The sequence below is a fragment of the Achroia grisella genome, unplaced genomic scaffold (genome assembly GCF_030625045.1).
Source record: "Achroia grisella isolate CSIRO2021 unplaced genomic scaffold, CSIRO_AGI_Agris_v1 utg241, whole genome shotgun sequence".
Taxonomy (NCBI): Eukaryota; Metazoa; Arthropoda; class Insecta; order Lepidoptera; family Pyralidae; genus Achroia; species Achroia grisella.
Window position 1 is genome coordinate 3,315,588 of NW_026712734.1, and position 26,636 is coordinate 3,342,223.

The 26,636-nt window shown below is 37.2% G+C and overlaps 1 protein-coding gene across 1 annotated transcript in view; it reads right to left on the bottom strand.

Annotated features, from left to right (window-relative positions):
* Window positions 1-1,554: 1,554 nt before the first annotated feature.
* Window positions 1,555-26,636, bottom strand: part of LOC131842587 (hexokinase-2-like) — a 32,615-nt gene continuing 7,533 nt past the window's right edge. Inside the window, exons 2-11 of the mRNA XM_059191164.1 lie at window positions 14,445-14,616; window positions 12,884-13,037; window positions 11,645-11,756; window positions 10,696-10,802; window positions 9,764-9,984; window positions 8,535-8,758; window positions 6,034-6,171; window positions 4,298-4,479; window positions 3,273-3,406; window positions 1,555-1,952 (exon numbers count right to left, since the gene is read on the bottom strand). Coding sequence (XP_059047147.1) covers window positions 1,860-1,952; window positions 3,273-3,406; window positions 4,298-4,479; window positions 6,034-6,171; window positions 8,535-8,758; window positions 9,764-9,984; window positions 10,696-10,802; window positions 11,645-11,756; window positions 12,884-13,037; window positions 14,445-14,609 — 1,530 coding nt within the window. The 5' untranslated portion in view covers window positions 14,610-14,616 and the 3' untranslated portion in view covers window positions 1,555-1,859. The remainder of the gene's footprint in view (window positions 1,953-3,272; window positions 3,407-4,297; window positions 4,480-6,033; window positions 6,172-8,534; window positions 8,759-9,763; window positions 9,985-10,695; window positions 10,803-11,644; window positions 11,757-12,883; window positions 13,038-14,444; window positions 14,617-26,636) is intronic.

The following is a 26,636-nucleotide window of genomic DNA, read 5'->3' on the forward strand; positions in this document are numbered from 1 at the left end:
ATATAATTAATATTACATTACTTAAATACAATATCGAAACGGTTATTTTTAAACTTTCGTGTTTAATATACATTATTTGAATTATTAACCGGGTTATAACACGAATAATTTTATGGCAAAAAAGGTATTTTACCTCTCTCGACGTTTCGACTAGGTTGCACTAGCCGTGGTTACGAGCTGACTGAAGCAACAGCTGTCATTGTAGGCAGGTGACAGTAGTTTTTTTCATCTACCGTCACAAGATTGTTCAACGAAATAATCTTTTGGTAAATAAAGGTATTTATTTGCCATAAAATTATTCGTGTTAAGGCCCGGTTAATAATTTAAATAATATCAAAATTCATACCGGCCAATTAAAAAATATTATTAAAAAACGAACTTAATATTAAAACACAATATAACATAAATCATGATGTGATGAAAGAACAAAAATTACACTTAAAACATTCTCACTCTCGTGCAAAACAATTACATTACAAATTGAGCGGTTATCACTTATCACATCTTATAATAAGTATATCCTGTATATCTATACATATAAAATAAGAGTGTCTGTTTGTAATATTGATATAACCGTTACTAATAATAAACGTTGTTTTACGAATCGCACGATATATGAATATAAATACGGTACAAACATCAAAATATCATTTTTTACAATTTTTGTCTGTCTGTCTGTTTGTTCCGGCTAATCTCTGAAATGGCTGGACCAATTTTAACGGGACATTTTTTGGCAGGTAGCTGATGTAATACGGAGTAACTTACGCTACTTTTATTTTAGAAATATAAAGTTACAGTCCACGTGGACGAAGTCGCATGTTCAGCTAGTCGAATATAAATCTCATTATTTTTTATCATGTTTATTAATATTCATAAACGAGAATCGACAATGTTCATTCTAATGATATTTCATCTTTGTCACAACTCTTTATATATTTGCTACCTACCAAATACATATGTTCAACCAATCGTAACTAATATATTATGATGAAGCCCCTTAGTTCTGTTATCTATACCTATACACTAGTCCCCTCCGATCGATCTCCCGTCCGATTCAAACGGGGACCGATGTTACGACGGCCTGAGCAGAGGTTCGAACCCCTAGTGGTGCCCTCAGACTAATGTTGTATACGTCAGGCGGGAGTTGGCCTTCAGCCGCTCTATAAGTCCTTCCTTTGATTTGTAGGGCCATCTGCATAGGGTCCGGTGAAGCTGTAAAGGCCAGCTGCGGCCAACAGCATTAGAGTAGTCCGAAAAAAAAACTTATACACTAGTGGCTCGTCCCAACTATGCTCAGGTTAAACAATATACAACAACGTCTACAACATTCTTTTTAAATAGACGCCATATACAAGAGGTTGCCCTCCACAACATTTCTCATTCCATCTCTATTTCTTCTGTTATTCTCACTCTATTTAATATATTCGCGTAATAAGCTACTTAATTTTTTTATGGAAGGGTTTGGGCTATTTTTAGGTACTTAGACCTGTAGCACTGCGACCTAGATCTATTGTGCTCGTCCTTTTTTGAGTTCGTTACCTAGACCTCTCAGGGACAAGAATTGAAGGATATTCTTAGGAGCGATGGTTTTTATCTCCTCAGGATAGAGTATAAACTTTCCAAAGTAGATATTTCGTTTATACATGAGTGGGCTACAACCACATAGGATGATGTGTGGCGTTTGCTCTTCAGCTTGGCAAAATCTCCAGATATTTGTTGTGCACAGGCCCAAGTTTGCCATGTGTTTATTCAATTTGCAGTGTCCAGTGAGTGTCCTAGTCATGATGCATATTGAAGCTACTCTAACCTATGTACAAGTCACAACAGACGGTTGTGTTGGTAGCGAGGCGGCGTGGTCGCTACAAGGAGCTGGTGGCTGCAACCCGCGCTGCAATCGCCGCCGTCAGTGCTGATCCCTTGCCACTACCGTCTTCAGCTGGCATCAGTACGAACTGAGGACACACACAAAGATTCAAGTCTAAATTATCCACAATGGTTAAAGTGTCTGATATGATAATATTACATACAGATACCATAAGGCATATTGATTGTGTAGTAAAAGTATAATCGATCACATTTAAAAGTAATGTTCTTGTTGCTAAGAAACAGTTATGCGTTACTAGTGCGTGCGACTGTGTGTGTGAAATCAGGAATAAATTGTATTTACTGCTGTATCTCCACTGAATATCCCTATCAGATCCGAGTTAGGAAGTGACAATCGTCTTGAATGGAATTTTGCAACCCATTCGAGAAGTTTGTCACTTCGTAAATCGGCTGTTCTATAATATTTCGCCATTACGACTTATTAATGACGTCCAACGCCTACGAAATAATCGCATGCGCTTGGCGTCGTCACATCTGGAGCAGTTCCGGTTACTGGTTACTGTTGCAAACTCTTTGCACATTTTTATATCTTTATTTTTCTATCAATTTTGAATGTATTTTCTTTATAGAATTGTCATATATTATAGTCATTTTTGTCTTTTTTGTCTTACAACCGTTTGTACACGTATCTTCACATTATAAGTATTTACTTTTACATTTAGTTCTGTCCATTGTTTGATTTATATCACACTTACAGTCATTTTATAGCTACATTTTGGTTCTATATCGGTAGAAATCCAACATTTACATGCTACAGTTACTTAGTAATAATGGCTCGCGAGCCAGGAACAGTTCAAGATGACCAATATTTTCACAGTCCAAAACTTCTAAGATGGCCTACTGAAAATCAGCTGCGGTTCCTAGTATGAATTGTGGAGCAGCATCCTTGTAAACTTGTAAACAGTTGTAAATTGCTATTAACAGATGGGTAAATCTGTACATTTCAGATAAAATATAGTCAGCTGGCTGTAACGCCCTGTATGTATTTAGCCCTGATGCCCCTGGTGAACATTCGGCAGAGTCGCGGTTTTGTCGCCGAAGAGTCAACACTTGGCTTCCAAGCTATATCAGAACTGTATTCAACGCACCATCAGGCCTCATTCAGTGGTAAAACAGGTGTCGCAATATGGATGTAGACTCAATAACTGTCGGGATTTGATCACCATTAGTGAAGGTCGTAACGGTAGTGAAGTTTCCGCACTGAATATTTGTGGTCTCAGACATGCTAATTGTAGCGGAATTAAACAAAATAAAATAAATCCATCGAGTAGTGAAATTGACTTCCGCGAATTAAGAACTATTTTGATTAAATACATTCGGTAGAGGTTCCACGTGTCCTGTGCGCTTGTTTGTTTGTTTGTTTGTGTGGTGTGTTTGATGAGGCTTACCTTGTGTTGCGGAGTGAGCAGCGCGATGTACTTGTCCATGAGGGGGCGGATGCGGGGGTGGCACTTGAACACGGAGCCGTCCACCGCCACCCCCACCACGGGCCGGTCCATGCGCCGGATCAGTACCGATATACCTGTATGGAACAAACACACTTATACAATATATATAATAATAATCAATATTAGAAAATAATGTGTTATTTCTCTCTTGGCTAAGGACAGTTAAAATCGTTAACATGTAGAAATTTGTTCACTTTATGATTCAATGATGCACATGGGACCTTTTTTTTACATAGAGAAATACCTTCATGACCCCTCCCCCACCCCGGGGGTGGAAAGCGGGTACTTCGGGACTCCTACTCACTAAAAACTTTAAGGTATCCCAACGAAACGCCTATTGCCGGAGACCCGGGAGCGGAGGATCAGTCCACAGAGACCTTTCATGACAGCTTAGGTTTTACGCACCCACACCCAGTAATTCTACTGACATATCATTTGACGGCCACGATGGGCTAGCGTTTTAGCACACCGCCTTACTTCCGAAGGTCGCGGGTTCGATTCCTCGCACGGCACAAATATTTGTATTCATAGTTATGATGGTTTGAATCGGTCTGGGTGTTTTCTACCTACCTACCTATAACACAAGCTTTAGCTAGCTTAACTTGGATTTAGATGGCGCTGTGTAAATTGTTCTAAAATTATTATTTCAACCGGAAACAACATAGTACTTCCTTAATGTATTCCAGTGCTAACAATATTAACTGGTAGAGTGCCAATGGAGGAAGAATACATAAGAATGAAGTAGTGGTGATGGCCAAATTGGGTCCTAGGCATCATAGTAATTCCTGGCCTATTTTTCAATCCTCTCATATTTTGCGTTTGGTTGTTTTAAAGATTACGAGCTCTAGGCGCGTTAGGCGCGGTTGCTTAGGCCTTTGTCCTCTGTAAGTCAGGTCTGTCCGAACATAGTGGTAGTGTCACCAGGAAGTAATCACGTGATCAGGGAGGACAGTTGGGGTACTCACAGACGGAGGCGAGTTGTGCGGCGCGGTTCGAGATGAGCTGCGCCACGTGTTGCGCGACGCGCGCGTCCTCCTCCCCCACGGCCGCCCCCTGCCCCCGCCCCTGCGCCGCGGCCCCCTCCCCCGCGCCGCACTCCGCCCGCAGCACGTGCAGCGTGCGCGACCAGCGACCCGAGCACGCCTCGCTGCACACAGAAGACACACCACACGTCAAGAACCAGAATACAGACACTTTACTTACAAACAAACTAGCTGTACTCACGACTTCGTCCACGTGGAATTTAACTTTACTTTTCTAGAATACCACTACCTGCCAATAAAAGTCCCTTCAAAATCGGCCCAGCCATTCAGAGATTAGACAGACAGACAAAATCTGTAAAAAATGTTATTTTGGTGTATGTACCGTTTTATATTCGCATGCATGTAGTAAAACACGGTTATTTCAATATTACAAACAGACACTCCAATTTTATTTATATGTATAGATAAAACTGCTCTAAGTGGTTATTACTGCGACTCGTTATCCTCAGCTTCCTCCTTATCCCCTTTATTTGGGCTTGACGTAATATATTTTTCTCTTCCATTCATCTCAGTATTTACTCCTTTTCTAACCATATCATTTAACACAGTCCATCCATCTCTTTTTCGGCCTTCCTCTGCCCTTATATAACCACCAAGCATGGTTACTACAGATGCATTGATAGCCTATAGCAAGGAATATACTGTCTCGAAGGTTACATAATCGATTACATACAGGTCAAATACAGGTCCTAGTACCACTATTAACTAATAGTGGGGCATGAGTTAATAACATGCACATTCCCCTTGAAGTGAAGCAGGCAGCAGACAGCAGGGAAGTGAGCAGCGCGAGAGTGTAAACACGAGTGGAAACACTTCCCATGCCATTGTCGCTGCCACTCGCGCTGCCCGGCGCTCCCTCGATTGTCGGTTTGTCAGTGGCAGCGTGTTTTTACATTCCGCCCTCTCGCTCAGTCGTCGCCCGGCAATATTTCCGGCAGCGCGAGTGGCAGGGGAAGCGGCTGAATGTAAAAGTAACAAGAGAGGCGGAGATCCCGGAGAACTGGTGAACTCCTACACTTGTGCTCCATCTGGTCTCAGGCCAGTAAAAGCTCCGATTACTACATATGGTGCCCGTTCCCAGAACCGAATTCCAAAATCAGGACTTTTATGTCTGGTTACTCCATTTAAAGTATTATGAAATAAAATAGATTTAATTCCCCATATTTATTTTTTATTTTTACAGTCCGTCATACTCGTGAACGAGTGCTGCTTGTAGGGACTGGTCTGCTCTTGTCACTACGACTGATTTAATCTTATTGTGTATTTATATTTGACCCTAATAAATTAGTGCTAGTTGGTAGTTTGTATTCACACGTTTCGACTTGAAAAATGTGAACTTACAAGGATTATTTAAAAGAGCAACACATAAGTTTCTTGCTCGTTCTTCATGCGATGAGAAAGCTTTCCGAATGAGCGGTAGATTAATAAAAATATTATGACTATTCAAAAGTGCTTAAATTAAGTTTATGTTTAATAATAATAATAAATGATTTTCTATTCTATACTATTCTTTTCTACTAAACCCCTGTCCTCTAACGTGACACCACATGGTTAAATACCAGCGTGGTCAACTCGCTGCAAAAGTTGGATGTTATCCTTTTAAAAAGTGTGTTGTTATTGTGTGTAACTAATTGTGATAGAGAAAACATAATACTGACTCTTCAAAGAGGCTGAGATGTTCGGTGAGCAGAGAGCCCGGCGGAGGAACGGCGGGGAACAGTCCCTCGCGGGCCAGCGCCGCCAGCGAGCAGCGCAGCACGTCGCCCAGGTACTTGCCGCCGATGTACTTCTCGAAACTGTTCATTAACACAACACAACACTGTACTATACAACTAGCACTGTACTATTCAGACGTCCTGTATTTCCCGGGAGGTTCCGTATTTTAGGCTCAGTTTAAAATGTCCCGGCGGGACTGGCTCTGTCCCGTATTCGAACCGTGCTCCGTTATTTAGTATTAAATCGATTGTTTTATGCTAGACAAAAATACTCACGAACGTAACGTCCGTACCACTAATTAACAAAAAGCGAGCTGATGGCCGTTTTTAGTTACGATTATAATTGTATTGATTTTTAAAAATATGTTAAAACCAATAAAAATATGTTAAAGCTGACTTGCTCCTCAGAAAAATATATAAAAAAATAAAGAATGTCACTATATAATTTTGTTTTTTATTTGTCCCAGGTAAAAATCTAAATTCCCGTATTTTTTTGTCTATTGCTTAAATAGGCAAAAAAAATGCCTATAAGTTTGCCCCTTATAGGCTGAAAAAATCTGACAACTTTATACGACCATATGTGTAATAAGTATAAGACTGAACTATCAAGATTGGTGTTCGGGCCGAGAAAGCGCTGCGAGTGTAATCATAGGTACATTTTATTAATTAGTAAGTCCCAAATTTGAATTTAAATGAATCTGTATTATTGTAAACATGTACATTTATTTGAAAAGAATACGAGCTGAGTTTCTTGTCAGTTCTCATCTCGAAATCATTCCGAACTGACGGTAGATTTGACATATCATAAGAGTCTCTAATAGACCTACATGAATAAAGATATTCTGAATTTCAATTGAATTAGAATTTTAGTGTTTTAATAATGAATATATTAATATAAATTTTAAATTATCTACGGTCCATAGGCACATCGGTGAAATGAAAATTTTAATGCCTTCAGACTTAACATTGTAATTAATATAAATTTTAAATTATCTACGGTCCATAGGCACATCGGTGAAATGAAAATTTTAATGCCTTCAGACTTAACATTGATTAAACCTACCCCACTCAATTGATTTTGCATATGACAGTCTATTAGCAATTGGTAACTTTCACTTATTGGACATGAAGATGTAGCCTGATATCTTCTCTCTTCTCGAAATGGTACCCATTTCGAAGCAGATACCTAATTTTCCCTGCCGACGCGAACACAATCTTTATGAAGGCTGAGTTAATTTATAGGTGACGCGCACTACTTTACATAAAATAAAACTCTATATGCATACTATAAGGTACTACAAATATTGCACAGAAGCTTGTACGTGAGGTTCATTCAGATTACTATATTAGACACAGTTAAATATGCAGAAAAGGTGACTTTTTAACAGTAGAACTTTGATAAAATTTTTTAAATCTATATTCATATAAATCGGTTGGGGCCTGGTAATCTGTATTAAAGGTTACATCTCTTTCAGATACTAGCTTCCCACAATTTATAACAGTATTTTTTGAATTACTTTTGTGTCTGAGATAATTATTATTGTATTATAACAGTGACGGGAATTTCTTATCGTAATAATACAACGAGTTTTGTTTGTATTAATCAATATGGAATGGTGCACCCGCCTGCACTAACAGTAAGCACCGGCGGGGTACCAGTGGGTAATGACTGGATAAAGTCAGCACATCATACATTAGTTGCCTTTACACGACACGCATACACACAGGAGAGAATGTGTTTGTTAAATAGAGAGGGACAAAGAGAACGAGAAAGAGTGCGCTTGCGCATTACCGCGTTCATCAATCGTGCGTGCTTTAGCAACTTGTTTTAATAATTAAATATTACATAAATATACAGAGTTATTGATAATTTATAAAATTAAAGGTGTCTTTAGAAAAGAAATTAAAATCTGTGGAATAAACATTAAAATTTTAAAACAGGAGTGATCACTAAAGAGTAAAATGCAATCACATACGATTCCGCGCGCTGGCTCTCTCGCACTAAATCAGGCGCGCTCGTGATTGCACGTGTAAGAATGTGTCGTTTGAAGGCAGTTATTAAGAAGGCCCGGCATGAAATATTGCTAGCCATGCAGCCACATTATTCCCCATTACTAACGAGGACAGTACAGGGGCGGATCGTGAATTTGTGGCGCCCTGGGCTAAATTTACTTAAGGGCTCTACCTAAATATATTTCTCAACTAAAATAATACACCGACCAAAAACAAGCGACCAGAAATTCTCCGTTTCTTTCGATAGACGCGCACTTGCATGGGTCGATTGATCTCCGGGTTACCAATCTTAGGATATGTTTTTAACACATATATTCTAAAAATCGTTTCAGTAGGGACTGGGGGCCCTTTGTATCCTCGGTGCCCTGGGCTGCAGCCCAAAAAGCCCTCAGGTAGATCCGCTCCTGGTAGAGTAGTGTGTGGTGTCGTACGTGAAGGAGGTGGCGAGCAGCGAGTGGCGGTCCACCTCGCGGTCGATGTCGGTGCGGATGAAGTCCAGGCAGCCGTTGTCTCCGAAGGCGCCCCACTCGATGTCCACGCACACGTCCTGCGCGCGCGCCTGCACCCCCTGCCCCCCCTGCCCCTCCCAGTGCCGCACGCGCGCCGCGCGCTCCATGTAGCACCCGTTCGACCCCGTGCCCAGGATCACGCCGATCTGCACACACACACAGAATAGTTAGTCAGTTAATTTTATTATCCAGGATTCACACAGTGCCTTCTAGTCCCAAGCTAAGCAGAACTTGTTTTATAAGTACTAGGCTGATAGAAATACATAAATATATTTTTTCATAAATACATACATAATATACATAGAATACCGCCAGACAGATACAAACAATCATACAAAAATTTGTATCGTGCGAGGAATCCGCGACCATCGGATGTAAGGCGGTAAGCTGAACTGCTGGACCATCGAGGTTGTTACAATATTGTTTATTATTCTTATTTCCGCTGTGACAGCTGATAACTAGTGCAGTGATAATGCAAGAAGAGTTTTAGATGTTGGGCTAATATATATGACCTATACCGTTAGCTGGGAAAAGCTCAATCAATAGAACAGGTTAGTGTAAACGTGTAATGGAAGAACGAAAAGTTTACGATGATGTCTGGCTTCAAAGACTTGCTGACAAGAGACGGAAGGCATCTAGACGGCTCAATACGGACTACTGCCAATAAATTCTCTTGTGTTTTATTTGTTAGCCACGAAAAGAGCTGTTCACGGACCATCACGCCATAAATCGTCTATAACTAACGCAAAGGCATATATACTGTTAGCGCAAGTAGGTGCACCATTCCGTGGATAAGATCAGTCCGATGGAGAGACTGTCGCGCGACATTCTCTCCATCGTGGAAACGCGTCATTCGCGACAGGGTGGCGGCACTAGCCGGCTCGGCGACCTGGCTACCTTTATCCCTAAAATGCCCCACCACTCCTTCTACCGGCTACGTCATGTAGTCGACTTCACCTCTGAGGTGAAAAAGATCGACGCTGGGGTGGTCCAACAGTACCAGCAGTATGTCCGGGTAATGAACTTACGTACCCGGCGGCCCAAAGGGGGCCTTAAGGGTCCGCGGTAGACTACAAAGTAAAAATGCAACCCCATATCATCTATATAAAAAAACCAAGTTTTAGTGGGTGAATTGAGTAAGAATTACACACCCCGACATTAGGGTTGATGTGTGCGCCGGCCATCATGGTGCCGGTGGTGTCATTGAGGAGCACCCTGACGGTGACGCGGAGGCCGCGCGCGTGCAGGCAGCGCTGCAGCAGCCCCGCCACGTCCACGCCCTCCATGCCGCTGCACTTGAAGCTCTTCGTCCAGGTGATCAGCTCCCCGGATGAGATCGAGTGCTGCCGCATGGGAAACGAGAATGTGAAACCTGCAAGTGATATTGAACATTGATCAGTAAGTGACACTATTGAATTAGAAAGAAAGGAAGATATTTTATTTGTATATTACCACAGATAATATAATATTACATACCAATACCAACATGTAGGCTTAATCTATACATCTATACATATAAATAAAATTGGAGTGTCTGTTTGTAATATTGAAATAACCGTTTTTTACTATATTCATATGAATATAAATACGGTACATACACCAAAATAATAACATTTTTTACAATTTTTCTCTAAAATCGCTGGACCGATTTTGATGGAACTTTTATTTGGTAGGTAGCTGATGTAATAAGGAATAACTTAGGCTACTATTATTTTAGAAAAATAAAGTTAAATTCCACGCGGACGAAGTCGCGTGTACACCTAGTTACAAATAATATATTACACAGATAATTTAAACCAATGCGATAGAAGATGGGTAAACCTACATGTATGTGCCACAGCAATACAAAATGGCTCATAGCTCAGTGTGGAGAATCACTCAAGGAATAAAATACTGATTTTCAGCTACGTCCTCGAGGTTGTGAAGTAACAAATCAAATTAGAAAGTACAGACAAACATACAATAATTCTAACAAACCTTGTCTCCGGTTCTATTACGTTGTACATATAAAGTCTCCCAATAATAGTTTTTCCTATAGATGATGATGAATGATTATGGTGATGATAATTAAAAAGTTACATACCTAACGATAGAGCTTCATTCTCCATCCCCACTGACCGCACGAAGTCGTGCACGCAGTCTGCAAGGTAGTTGAACAAGTCCTCGCCAGGTCCTAGTCGCAGCGCTGAGCTGCAATATATATATTGAAGGTTTGTTTATCTGTATATAATACTTTATTGTACAATAGAAATTTATACATCTGTACATATAAATAAAATTGTAGTATCTGTTTGTAATATTGAAATAACCGTTTTTTACTACATGCATATGGATATATATACGGTACATACACCAAAATAACATTTTTTACAATTTGTATCTCTCTGTCTGTATGTTTGTTCCGGTTAATCTCTGAAATAGCTGGACCGATTTTGACGGGACTTTTTTTGGCAGGTAGCTGGTAGCTTAGTTTGAGGCGAGACTTCGCTTTGCTTTGTGTGTTCTACCGATTATACAACGGACTGTGTTCTGAGGAATTGTCCGACATGACGCCTACGGCCAGCTAGTGTGCAAATAATGATTCTAAGAGAGATCATATACCTTTTTTTGGTAGCTGGTAGCTTAGTTTGAGGCGAGCCTTCACTTCGCTTTGTGTGTTCTACCGATTATACCACGAGACTACAGCATGGGGTTTTTCAAGAAGGAATTTTATATTACGGTTTTTACAATCGCAGCGGATGCCATCGACGGAACTATTTACCATCCGATGGGCCGTATGCTTGTTTGCCACCATAGTAGTATAAAAAAAACGATATTTAATGTTTCTTTGTCGATCTTTTGCCACTAAAACTCTTTTATTTTCAAACACTCTCACTCTCAGTTTCACAATCCACCATATTTTTATTAGTTACAATATAAACAATTAACGCCATCTATTGGAAGTTAATGAGAGAGTAATCGAGGTTTAATAACGCGCGTAAACACAAGTGTAACGGGATGCTAAGTAAGTATTCCTTTATGTATATAATTACCTAATCTTGTAATGTTGGACATCTTCCCGCACCAGCTGCCCTTTCTGTAATTCCAGAAGCAGGACGCGGAAGTTGGTGCCGCCCAGGTCCAGCGCCAGGAACAGGCCTTCTTCTGCAATACAAAGTGGTTGTGGTCAGATCATTATAGTACCAGTAAATATTGTGATCACTTTAAAAGATACATATACATAACAAGATGATGATACATAACAAGAAAACATCAACAGTGGCAACAGTGCCAGGCCAATGTCAAAAGCATGCCTGAAAGTCAACCCATCGTTCAATTCCACCATTGTGTCTACACAAGCCCACCAAGGGGAATAACAAAAGTCACCAAATATTTGTCCGTATGTTAATAATATCAATCATTACATAGTATAAAACAAAGTCGCTGTCGCTGTCTGTCCGTATGTATGCTTAAATCTATAAAACTACGCAACGGATTTTGAAGCGGTTTTTTTAATCGATAGAGTGATTCAAGAGGAAGGTTTATATATGTATATAATACATGTTAGATAGCTAATTTACTAGCTATCTAACATGTATTATATACATATATTAACTATACATATATTAAACTTTTTTTTTATTTTATAACACTATTGAAAATGCATGCCCCAAATAATTCGGTCATAATATATTTTAACTGTAATGAGTAGATATATCAGTTTTAAGTCTATTAACTTAAACGTTGAATGATTTAACGGTTTTTATGCGACGTGGATGATGGAAAGTGTAAAAAAAATTATGTATATTATTACACGAAAAAATAATCATTAGATCAAATTCAAAAATAATTTATTCATGTAGGACATTTTAGTCGTATATGAACGTAAAATTTTTCATATTATACGCAATTAAATGAAATGAAATTTATTATCGTATTATACAGTTAGATATTCTGTAAAATGTCCAGGTAATAATATTATTGGCAATTGTTTAATTGCCCCAATTTACGGGCATGCAAATATTGAATATATTAAAATTAAATAATCTATAATGTCATAATTTTAAATTAATGTCTTATCCACTATTATAATCATATATTAATAGTAACAAATATACAAAATAAAAAAATCATATATTTTTTCTAGCAACAAGAAGCAAATATTTCCGATGAATAGGTGGGTCAGAACAAACCAGTTAGAATATGGCAAAACTGAAACGATTTGCGGAGCGCAACAATCCCACAAATGTCCTGGGATGGTAAAATAGTTTGTTTGATGAAAGAGCACTTGCCTGTGCCGTTGGGTAGTTCTGGCACGTATGTGTTCTCCATCTGCAAGCTGGAGGGCTCCCCCCTCAGGCCGCGCTCCATCTCCTGCTCGAACACCTGCGAGATGCGGCGCAGCGTCGCTCCAGATAACACCAGCTCCGACAGACGGGACTCGATCTGCAACCCAACACTAAAGTTGCTACGTACGTACTATTCGCTACGTAAAATTTACAACAAAAGATATTTTTGAAAACGCGGGTGAAACAGTGGGGCAGCTAGTAATATCTAGTACTAGGGAGATAAATTGTTGATAACAGTCAAGAGCCAATAGGTTTCGTTTTTCGGACTGCTCTAATGCTGTTGGCCGCAGCTGGCCTTTACAGCTTCACCGAACGATAGGGGGCGAGTGCAGATGGCACTCCAAACCAAAGGAAGGACTTATGGAGCGGCTGAAGGCCAACTCCCACCTGACGGATACGACCTTAGTGTGAGAGCACCGCTAGGGGTTCGAACCTTGGTTCAGGCCGTCGTAACTTTGATCCTCGTTTGAATTGGACGGGGAATCGATCGAAGAGGGGCACTTCTTCGTCCATTGTGCTCTATTTATCGTACTTTGAGTATGGTTTAAGCGCAGAACAGAGAACGAGGACACGGCACATTGCTTGTCAGTCATCAATCAGAGTGCTATCCATAACAATTTAGCGATGTACGCGAATTGATTGGACTGATGACTTTAATTAACTGTTAGATGTATTGCGGACAGGCCTGTGTGATCATTGAACAATGCGTTTGAGTAGAGATGTGCTAACTCGTAATAAACATGACTCGAGTTAACACGAGTTGAAATTCAGGTAACTCGAGTTACCTGTAAAGAACAGTTTTTTTTAATTTAAAATGTATCCGATCATTTCTTACATTTTACACGTCCATTCACTGGCGATTCGAAAATGTCCCAAACAAGGGATTGTATCTTAAAAGCCGGCATTTCTTCCAACTCGAGTTGAGAGAATTCAACTCGAATTAACTCGAATTAAGCACAACTCGAGTTGACACATCTCTACCAATGAGTCTTGAGTTATTTGAATGCAAGCTAGCAATGTGTTTGATTGACATAAATGTTTCGTCTCGAGTTATTTTCAATTAATTTAAACTTTTTAATCAAGTTATATTACTGGATGAGAGGACAACATCATTAATGCTTGGTTTGGGCAAGTTTTGGGGGCGGCAAATGCGAATTTGGCAGATGTATACATATAATAATAATAATAATCTCAGGACAATTCACTCGGGGCCACCTAGACCCAAGTAAAGCTTGTGTTATGGGTACTAGACAACTGATACAAATACATCGTTTTTTGTACAGTATAATATTATACGTATGTAATTACGAATAGAAAACACCCAGACCGATACAAACAATCATACTCATGAATACAAATGTTTGCGCTGTGCGAGGAATCGAACCCGCGACCATCGGAAGTACGGCGATGTGTTAAAATAGACAACCAAGACCGTCTATAAAAAAAAATATAAATACGTAATTGGAATCAAAATACAATTGTTTAGACTTAATAACTTACGAACCTTCTGTGCCCTGACATGGTCATCTAATCTAAGTGGTGGTGGTAGGAAATGTTGCTCCCAGTTGCCGTCGCTGGCACCTGGCTGCGTGTCGAGGCCATTGAGTGAGGTGTCCGATGTCCGCGAGAGTCCCGCCGTGTCCAGCGCGCTGTCCACTGCTGCAGACATGCCTCTGCTGATAACAGTATTTCAATAAATTAATATTTCATTACATTTAACTGTGAATCTTTTTGTCAAAGTGTCTGGAACACTATATTCAAAAGTATACACATTTTTAACATATTTTTAAAAACCTGGCCTGTCCACATGACAGTTTATTTTAATGTGTACACACGTTGTCTTAATATATAAATTTAAATACTAATAATAATATTAAAAAATAAGTGTTGGTTGGCAGAAGGGTGAAAATTTTAGGGTCGTATGTGTTTTAATGCTATATTATAAAAATAAAAAGTTGTCCATAAAAATAACACCTTAACACTTAGGGGTATAAAAAAAAGATAGTAGCCGATTCTCAAACCTACTGAATATGCATATAAAATTTTATAAAAATCGGACAATCCGTTTTTGGAAGAGTATCGTTACTAACATTGTGACACGAGAATTATATATATAAAGCAAATGGTCCACCCGTCTGCGCTAACGTTTTACGCTGGTGGAGAGCCAATGATCCACCATTGGCTCTAGGATGAGCAAAAGGTCAGGTCAGTTAGCCCATCCTGACAAATTCACTAGGAATTTATCGTGATGATTTCCAGGATGAACCGCGTGGAGGTCAACTTCACAAACATATATTACATTGGTACATTGGTAACAATGAGGTCGTCAATCCACACTACTGACAATCCTCTACCCCCACTGACTAATTACACTAATTATATAACTATCCTTTGTCTCATTTATTTGAGAGGACAGCAACTGACTTTGTTAGATGTGTGACTTGTTGAAGGGCGACAAGGCAGTAAAACTATACGATAAAAAAGGGTATCAATCAAAAGGTAAACAATCTAAAATCAATTTCATAATAAATCAACTAAAACCATGGAGATATAGGGTCTAGTAGCAAATAAATGTTTTTGTATGTATTATAATAGGTTTGTTCTAACACAGATAACATAATATTACAAATGGTTCTAATAAGTATTGAAGTAAACTAATTGAAAGAGATCACCAATAAATCATGTGATGTCACTAGATAATTTCATAAAATTGCTACTACTTAACTAGAGATATGCCTCCCCCAAGGATCTTAATTTCCACAGGTAGTATCAATATATTTTAATAAAATTTCTGGCCGATAAGCACATTTTGCTTGTGGGGCGAGGGGGGCCAGCTTTAAGTGTATGACTAATCCAATAATATGTTTGCACATATATTTTTTGTAAAACGCAGGGCAGTTGCATTTCCATCGTTGAGGTTTTCGATCAGGCTTGTTCTCATTTCATTTGTTTTTACTGTTAGCCAACCCAGGAATGATTTTGTTTTGCAGATTAACAATGTTTTATAGTATTATTTGTGATATTAATATTATATTGAGCCTGTATTTAAATGTTAGGAAAAGTAGGTATGCTTAGAAATACACGTTTTGGGCAAAGCGGATAAGTTATCCGCTTTAAACCTAATAAAAAGGTAATATTTCACAGTTTGCTACAAAATTTGATGCCAGCCATAGCAGCCATACTAATATGCCTTCATTATGTACACCAGCTCCTTCTTCTATGACAGAACATACCTGCCAAGTACTATCGACCTCTATACAGTCTAACGTACAAGAGATGGGTAATTTATCTTCAGCAACAGTTACCATTTCGCCATACGCAATATGGCCAATACCAACTATGGCTGCTTCAAAAACTAATAAGAAACGCAGATGCCAAAAGTCAATGGTATTAACTTCTATACCTGTTAAAAACGAACGAGCCATAGAATAATATGTCTTAGATTTAGATGTCAAGAAAAAGGGAAAAGGATAGAAAAATATGACAACGAGGGGAAAAACAGAAAAAAAATACATAATATTACGAAAAAAGTAAAAGTTGATTAAACCAACGGTTTAATCAACTTTTACTAATCTAATCTAATTTATAAAAAAACAATAATTAATCTTTACTGACCATCTGTCCCTGTACGGACGCAATCGTTGTGTTTACAACAACGTACAAACGTAAAAACTGGTTATTTCAAGGTACGGGTCTAGCACGCAGTTTGTTAGGATTCAATTGATTAAAAACATTAAGAATGGACGACAGTACGGTCCGGTAATCGTTTACCAACGGACGGGCCGTATGCTCAATTGCCATCATCGTTATAAAAAAAATCACGACGCTGTACTTGTAAAATACGTTCAACTATAGTTTACTTGTAGCACAGATAACATAATCTGTACATATAAATAAAATTGGAGTGTCTGTTTGTAATATTGAAATAACCGTTTTTTACTACATGCATATGAATATAAATACGGTACATACACCAAAATAACATTTTTTACAATTTTATTTATATGTATAGATTATAATTAGGTAAATCTGTATAATCTAGCTTAGGTAAATGTGGTAACCAAACAAACAGACATAATAATCAGTAATAAAATGGCCGGCCTATTTAACAAGCAGAAGTAAAAATGTGATGACTATTCAAAAGTGCTTCAATGTAAGTTTATTTGAATAAATGATTTTCTATTCTATTCTATTCAAAAATAATATTCATTAAATTAAATTACAAAGTGAATAAGATTCCATTCACTCCATTACTCAGATCAGCAGTATAGATATAGATACACCTCCTTGTTGTCTGATATAACTATTATACATTTACAGAATAAAAACAGTTCAGTACACGTTTAGTATAAAATAAAATATCGATATTTTTTGTTTGTACGTGGGGTCAACTGATATATATTAATATATCACCGTTTAACATATAGATAACCTCGCGGAATACTACATACAATATGATAAATATTCCAGCTCACTTCCATACTCCGCGGTCAACTGACGAGCCAGGAACTGGGCAAGGTGACCTTTCTCCTCCCGCTCCAAACTTCTAAGATGGTTAAGATCGTTGTTATTAATACTAGATTTAAAGATAAACTTGCTGTCCCCAAGTAACGTTTAGAAAAAGTCGATAGGTCTTGTGGTGGATAATATTGTATATGTATGAATATATATATTTATATGTCGGTTCTTTATACATGAAAGGAAGCTATTGAGTCCACTATGAAGTCCACAACAGGTCTTTTATGGGAATAGGTATAAAAATTTACAATAAGATACATAAGGATATACTGAATGTACCCTTAAATAAATTCAAAACATCATATTTATTGGGCAAAGCCCAATACTCACTAAAAGATTACTTGAATGACGAGCGTGCATGGCAATAGTTGTTCATGCACAGGATTTTCATTTAATGTTAGACATAGATACTTATGTAAATATACATTGTAAATAAAAAAATAAACAAAATATTCAATTGAGTTACTTGCCAGTTCTTCTCAATTGGATCTATATACTGAACTGGACGGTAGGGAAAAAGTTGTAATATAAAAAATTACGTTCATATACGGCTAAAATGTCCTACATGAATAAATGATTATTGATATTGAATTTGAATCTAATATGACAGCCAACTATGAATTTAGTTTGCTGTTTTAATAACCGAAGTATTAAAAATATACATTTATGTACAGTATTGTTTGTGTCATCTACATTTGAACTCTCAACATTTACCCAAACTAAACCACTAGAGTGGGGGGAAAGTGGGTTGTTAGTAATGTGGACTGATGATGTTATTGCTAGCAATGTACCATGTCAGGTTGACCTCCACGCGGTTCCCCCTGGAAACCAACGTGATAAATTCTTGGTGCATTTGATGGGCTAACTAACCCTCATGCTCATCTTATCATTCTCCACTGGTGCTCCGCCAGCATAAACCGTTAGCGCAGGTTGGTGCACCACTCCATTATCGTCAATTAAAATCTATACATATATATAAAATTGGAGTGTCTGTTTGTAATATTGGAATAATAAATATATAAAAACACTATGCTACGACGCTCCCTGTATATCAATTTAATTTAAATACATGAGAAGCCATAGTTTTTCTGCAATCTTGAATTTATTCATCACACAATCATAACGCGTAGAGAACTGTACAAGCAGTGCGAAGTTCATACATCAATTGTACAGTTTTCTTAGTAGGTACAGTTGGAACGAATATTTCACGTCGGATCAATAACCTCACAGTATCGGAATGACAGTAGGGTGTTAATGTAATTACTTCTATTTGCAATACATTCATCGTATCATCTTTAGCACTCACATGTCTGCGCTAAACAGAGCCTTAACACAATAAAAATCGAGTGAACTAATATATATAGAATAATCTTTCTAGCTGTACCCGCAACTTACTCCTGGAATTTAACTTTATTTTTCTAAAATAAAAGTAGCCTAAGTTACTCCTTATTACATCAGCTAACTGGCAAAAAGTCCCGTCAAAATCGGTTCAGCCATTTCAGAGATTAGCCGGAACAGACAGACAGACAAAAATTGTAAAAATGTTATTATGGTTATTTATATTCATATGCATGTAGTAAAAAACGGTTATTTCAATATTACAAACAGACACTCCAATTTTATTTTTGTGTATAGATGTATTTACTTACAGAATATTATGAGATAGGTATATTATAACATTCTTCAAGTAAAAATATAAGAAAAAATAATTATTATTATTTTCCGTGATATCAATTTTTTCACAGGAATAGTTTCATGATTATATTTTCCGTATATTATATAAAAAACTATTTTACAGCAAAGTAATTTATAAAAATAGTCTAAATACAAAATACATACGGACTGAACTACTTAGTATAATTTCTATGCAATTATTAGATCCTGCTTATAAAGTGGTAGGATCGAATTCCAAATACAAATGTACTGCGCCGCAACAAAGGCCCCTACAATAAATGGTCCTTCGAGCCGGATCTGAACCTACCTCACCGCCGACTTAAACTAGGCTGGGGCCCTTGAGCATACAAGAATACGGGGTCCTTTTGGAAAGTAAAAAAATACTCATATAGCTTCAGAGGCATAGAATAGAATAGAATAGAAAATAATTTATCCAAATAAACTTATTTTAAGCACTTTTGAATAGTGAACAATTTTTTTTTAAATCTACCGCTTATTCGGAAAGTTGTCTCATCACAAGAAGAATAAGCAAGAAACTTGTGTGTTGCTCTTTTAAAATCTTTGTAAGTTCACATTTACAAGTCGAAACGTGAATACAAACTACCAACCAGCACTAATTTATTTAGGCTCAAATATAAATACACAATAAGATTAAATCAGTCGTAGTGATAAGAGCAGACCAGTCCCTACAAGCAGCACTCACATCACATCACTGCGCTCGACCGTATAAGAACATTGCTGATTTGTAAAAAAGGTGCATTGTGCCCGAAACACAAACAAAAATCTTTTGAGAATATATGTGGGAGAAATATTGTCAGTCCTTCGGGGGGGGGCCTGAGAATGGGGGCCCTGGGCACGGGCCCCGTGTGCCCTTATGGTAAAGACAGTATTGTGCGACCTAAAGTTCTCTTGCTTGCAGACACAGGGCGACTATACAAATGTGATCACAGCCACACCCACAGTGCCTCCTGCGTGGTCAGTCCAATTATCGAGACTATATGGAGTACACACCAGGAGTTATGTGTTTACTGCCAAAATGCGTACACATCAATCGAAGCTCCCATCATAGCACTACGTGTGAGCTTTATATCTGTACCTATAAATATTTATCACATAATATATAACTTTATAACATAATCTCTATTTATGACATAGGTATAAGCATTTTAAATAAATTTTTGTTTACATAACTTAATTGTACAACTAAAAACCTTAAAAATATAATATAATAACTGAAATATATTATTAAAAAAGGGACCCCTCCCTTTGGGCAAGGTTCCAAAGATACTGGTAGCGTTCCCTCTTTGAATGGCTGGACTAATTCTTTGTCCAAGGTAGCTGCCAGCTCTTCGGTCTTCTGTGATGTCGACTAACCTTTTCGTTATTTCTTTGAAAAGTCTTACAATTTATTATTGTATTGTATAGTCTTACAATTTATATTGTACTTTTATTTTAGAAAAATAAAGTTAAATTCCACGCGGACGAAGTCGCGGGAACAGCTAGTAAAAATCAAAATTCAAAAATCATTTATTCATGTAGGATATTTTAGCCGCTAATGAACGTCAAGTTTTCACATTATAATTTTTTTCCCTACCGTCCAGTTCGATATATAGATCCAATTGAGAAGAACTGGCAAGAAACTCAATTGAATTACTTTTTTTGTAAAGCCAGTTTATTTACAATGCATAGGTATTTATATAGGTGTCTACCTCTAACATTAAATGAAAAGTATATAATAAACACCGAGTGAAACACAATTAGCCCCACGAAAACTTCTGCTGTATCAAATCGCAGCTGAAGTCAATATGTTAATAGGAAATAATAAAGTCAGTGAAACTAATAAGTTGAAAAAACAACTTTAAGATGACAGACAGACATGATGAGATTATCTGAATTTCCTACAAAAACACAAAACTTATTGTGCGAGGAAGACGACGGTAAACGGCGCCGTGGTGTTAAAAACAATATCTATCTATCTAAATATATATAACTCAAAGGTGACTGACATAGTGATCTATCAACGCACAGCCCAAACCACTGGACGGATCGGGCTGAAATTTGGCATGCAGGTAGATGTCATGACGTAGGCATCCGCTAAGAAAAGATTTTTATTAATTCTACCTCCAAAGGGATAAAATAGGGAATGAAAGTTTGTATGAAACTTGATGGGATGAAAGACTTTGTATGTATAAATCTATTATGACGTAGGCATCCCCTAAGAAAGGATTTTGATAAATTCCACTCCTAAGGGGATAAATTAACGCGAGCGAAGCCGCGGGCAAAAGCTAGTTTCAAATATAGATAGCATTGTTATCTTACGTAGACAATATGCATCCACTATGAGAAGATTTTCTGAATTTCCTACAAAAACACTTATTCGTGCGAGGAAGCCCACGGTAAACAGCCCCGGCGCCATGGCGTTACAAACAATATCATATATATGTATATGTATTAGAGATGTGCTAACTTGTAATAAACACGACTCGAGTTAACTCCAGTTGAAATTCTAATAAAAAACTTTTTTTATTATTTCGTACAATTCTAATGTTTTTGGGCGCAGCTAGCCTTGAAAGCTTCACCGTTCTTATAGGTGGCGAGTAAAAATGGCACTTTAAAGCCGCAGAAGGACTTATAGAACTCATAATCATTTTAATCTTAACATAATCGGACGAATATGCGAAATAAAAATGATAACAACCTCAAATCAATAGTGAAATATTTGTGACGAGTGAAAATTGTATGATATGAAATGATCGGAAAATTTCATGTCATTGTCAGTTCGATGACAGTATCATGCTCTCGCTCTTTCACTTGATTCATTTATTTACCAGTTGAATACATCCAACTCGAGTTGGCAGAATTCAACTCGAGTTAACTCGAATTATGTGCAACTCGAGTTAGTAGCTCGAGTTGACACATCTCTAACATGTATATCTATATCATAGTATTTACTCAGATCATGGCTACTGTTACAAGCGATCTCCGCTCCGTCAACTGACCTATTTTTGATGATTCTTATTGAAATCTATATCGTGAACTCTCCAATTGATTGCAATTGTCCCGACAATAACTGTAAATTGATTCGCTTGTTATAGAAAATACTAGAGTTATTAAACTACAATATTTTATAGGTAATAATAAAATTCTTCATTTCACATTAAAGAAAATTCTAAACTGAAAAGAAAAGAAAAAAGAAAAATATATTTAAGAATAGAATAGAAAATCATTTATTAAAATAAACTTATATTGAAGCACTTTTGAATAGTCATTACATTTTTTTAATCTACCGCACATTCGGAAAGCTGTCTCATCACAAGAAGAACGAGCGAGATACTTGCGTGTTGCTCTTTTAAATAATTTTATTATTACTTTACATTTTTAAGTTTAAGTGTGTGAATACAAACCTCCAATTAGCACTAATTTAATTAAGTACTCAAATAGAAAAAATATTGAATATATAACCAACTGGTTAAACAATTAATAAGAGGAAATCAGTCATAGTGATCAGAACAGACCAGTCCCTACAAGCAGCACCCGTTCATGAGTATGACGGATGAGCCAATCATCACTGCGCTCGACCATATTTTAGGGTGCCCAATGACCCGGCCCACCACGCCGCCACATGTCTGGACATTTTAGTGAGCATGACTACTCAAAACACTAGACTACGTCATACCTACTCACAATTGCCATCTGATAGTTATAGCACAGATAACATAATATTACATAGTTATAGTATTCACATTTTACATAAGAATGCATGCGACAATTAATACAAAAACCGCTACGCTTTCATTTATTTCTAAAATAATTAAATGAAGAAAGCAATGAGAAAATTAAATTATAACGTTGTATGCTAATAAACATTAGTTTATAAGTAAGTATAGTAAATAATTATATTTACTTGATATGTCATCTATGAATTCGTCTATCCTGTAATAGGCTTTTTTACACAAAAATTGTTTAATGTAAGATTTGAATTGCCTCTCTGTCAGATTTAGTGCAGATTCTGGCAGTTTATTATAAAATCTTACTCAATTACCGTAGAATGAATTACTGATTTTGTGCAGACGGCACGACGTGACTTTATTTGGCGCATACAAAACCATCATACAACATATTACAAAAATTATAACTAATTATTTTATGTTAGACCTACAATGAGAGTCACTAGCAGTTTTTATATTCGTTTATCCATGTAATACAATTGGAGTGTCTGTTTGTAATATTGAAATAACCGATTTTACTCCATGCATATGAATATAAATAAGGTATATATACACCAAAATAACATTTTTTACAATTTTTGTCTGTCTGTCTGTTTGTTCCGGCTAATCTATGAAATGGCTGGACCGATTTTGACGGGATTTTTTTGGTAGGTAGCTGATTAATAATCGTAATTTAGACTACTTTTGTTTTAGAAAAATAAAGTTAAATACCACGCGGACGAAGTCGCGGGAACAGCTATTGTGCAAATAATAATTCTAAAAGAGGTCATAGAGTAACTATAAATAATTAATAATTACACATAAATATTACAATATACTGTCAACAATAGTATACTACCACCAATACAATGTACATAAACATACAATATATAACATATATTATATGTTGGTTTAAAAAATATGCCCATAAAACATTAGATAAGTCAGCCAAAAGAAATAATATATATTCCCCCGAGACTACAAGGTAGAGAGGGAGACTTAATGATCTTTAAGATCAAATGAATCTGTCTATATCGATCACCAATAAAAATATAAATATTCATTGACCGAATTCATTGACTCGTATACAATCTATGCTCGCGTCATGGGAAAACTACTGAGTGGAAACACTTTAAATAATCAACGAAACTATAAGATTTCATCGCTAACACGACACACTTAGAATGTCTAAGTTAATAATCGAAATAATAATAATATTTCTTTACTACACTATCTGCGTACCAAATTTCATTTAAATCGGTTCAGTAACTCTTATTTTTCAGCTCTAATAAAAAATATATAAGTCGTGGTCGTGTCGCGATGAAATCTTCTATATATTTTACAAAGTAGGGTAGTGTATCAAATAATAGTTACCTGGAATTATATAATATAATCATTATTTTACAGTATAAAACAAAGTCGCTGTCGCTGTCTGTCCGTCCCTATGTATGCTTAAATCTTTAAAAGTACGCAACGGATTTTGAAGCGGTTTTTTTAATAGATAGAGTTATTCAAGAGGAAGGTTTATATGTATAATACAGGTAGACCCGTGCGAAGCCGGTACGAGTAGCTTGTATTGAATAAAGAATCTATACATAGTCAGATTTCGTTCATGAGAATATCCTGTATTCAAAAATAAATTAATATAAAAAACTTAACATTCATAAGCGGCTAAAATGTCCTACATGAATAAATTTTTGATCTGAATTGATTATTTGAATGACGAGCAGGCATGGCAATAGTTGTTCATAAACGAGATTTATGTTAGACATAGACAATAACACAGATTCATTTTTAAATTCAAATTTGGGAGAATAGAGTGACCACCAGCATATGATATTGCTAAAGCAATAGTCTAATCAGTGTTTGTATCGTAAACAGACCATATGTGTTACAGTTGCTATATACATTGTCCCGTCACATCAATAGCCCCCTCCGATCGATCTCCCGTCCAATTCAAACGGGGATCGATATTACGACAGCCTAAGCCGAGGTTCGAACCCCTAAGAACTGCCCTCACACTAAACTCGTATCCGTCAGGCGGGAGTTGGCCTTCAGCCGCTCCATAAGTCCGTCCTTTGGTTTGGAGTGTCATCTGCACTCGCTCCCTATCGTCCGGTGAAGCTGTAAACGTTGCGGCCAACAGAATTAGAGTAGTCCGAAAAAAAAACGTCAATAGATCAATACGAGACTGTCCGTCTGTACATCGCGGCGTGTATGTTTCGATGGAGCCGCTGTTTAACACCAATATCGCCCAATTGACATTCATTTACCGAGTCGCAAATGTTAGAAATGTCAGGCGACACACAAGATAAATATCAGTACCTACATACTATTTTATCTCTTCGATATAACCGAATAACGTTATAATACAATAGTCATCACTACATAGTATAAAACGAAGTCGCTGTCGCTGTCTGTCCGTCCCTATGTATGCTTAAATCTTTAAAACTACGCAACGGATTTTAAAGCGTATTTTTGTAATAGATAGAGTGATTCAATGAATGGATAAGATAAAGAATTAATAGATTAGAGGAAGTATGAAAGTGGCACCGGTATCAGAGAGGTTGAAGAGTAATCGTCTATCATGGTATGGACATGTAATGCGTAGGAACGAGGATAATATTTTAAGAAAGATGTTACAAATGAATGTGGATGGTTATAAGGGCAGAGGAAGGCCTAAAAAGAGATGGATGGACTGTGTGAAAGATGATATGGTAAGAAAGGAAGTAAATAACGCGATGACTGCGAACAGGGATGAATGGAAGCGAAAAATATATTACGCCGACCCCAAATAAATGGGATAAGGAAGAAGCAGATGATGATGATGATAGAGTGATTCAAGAGGAAGGTTTATATATATAATACATGTATACCCGGGCGAAGCCGGGCCGAGTAGCTAGTAAAATTATATAAAAGACTCACAATAGAGACAACAAATTCTGACACTTGGAGAGAATACTAACGACTCGTCCCGGTTTCACACGGATTCAATTGATCGCACTCAATTTTTTTTAACAAAATTCAAAACCATGTTGCTCATTCATAGTGGAGTTTCATATACGTGAAAGAATTTATAAAATTTGTAAGGACTTTATATATTACTAGCTACTCGCCCGGACTTCGCCCGGGTGTACATGTATTATATATATAAACCTTCCTCTAGAATAGCTCTATCTATTAAAAAAACCGCTTCAAATCCATTGCGTAGTTTTAAAGATTTAAGCATATATAGGGACGGACAGACAGCCATTGCGACTTTGTTTTATACTATGTAATGATGACTAGCAACTCGTTCTGGCTTCGCGACTATAAATCTTTGAATTTCTCGGCTTGTTCTATACTATTACACGCATCTATTATACATATAAACCTTCATCTTGAATCACTCTATCTATTGCTAAAAACTGCATTAAAATCCGTTGAGTAGTCTAAAAGACATAAGCAAACAGACATCGGAAGTGACTTCTTTTTATACTGTGTCAAGATTATGGGGTAACAAATCATATTACATTGGCCTGGACTAGATACTAGACCACTGTCGGTTCTGCTCGGATAGTTCAGGACTATTGTCACTATCTATATACCAACACCATTCAGAAATATCGCTTTCGTTCTAAGATTTCCTTCGTATTCATTTTAACTAGCTATCCATCCCGACTTCGCCCGGGTGTACATATATTATACATATAAACCTTCCTCTTGCATCACTCTATCTATTGCTAGCGGTAAGCGACTTTATTGTATGCTATGTAAGATATCATTTCGACAGCTGTAATTAATATTGATTCAGTTTG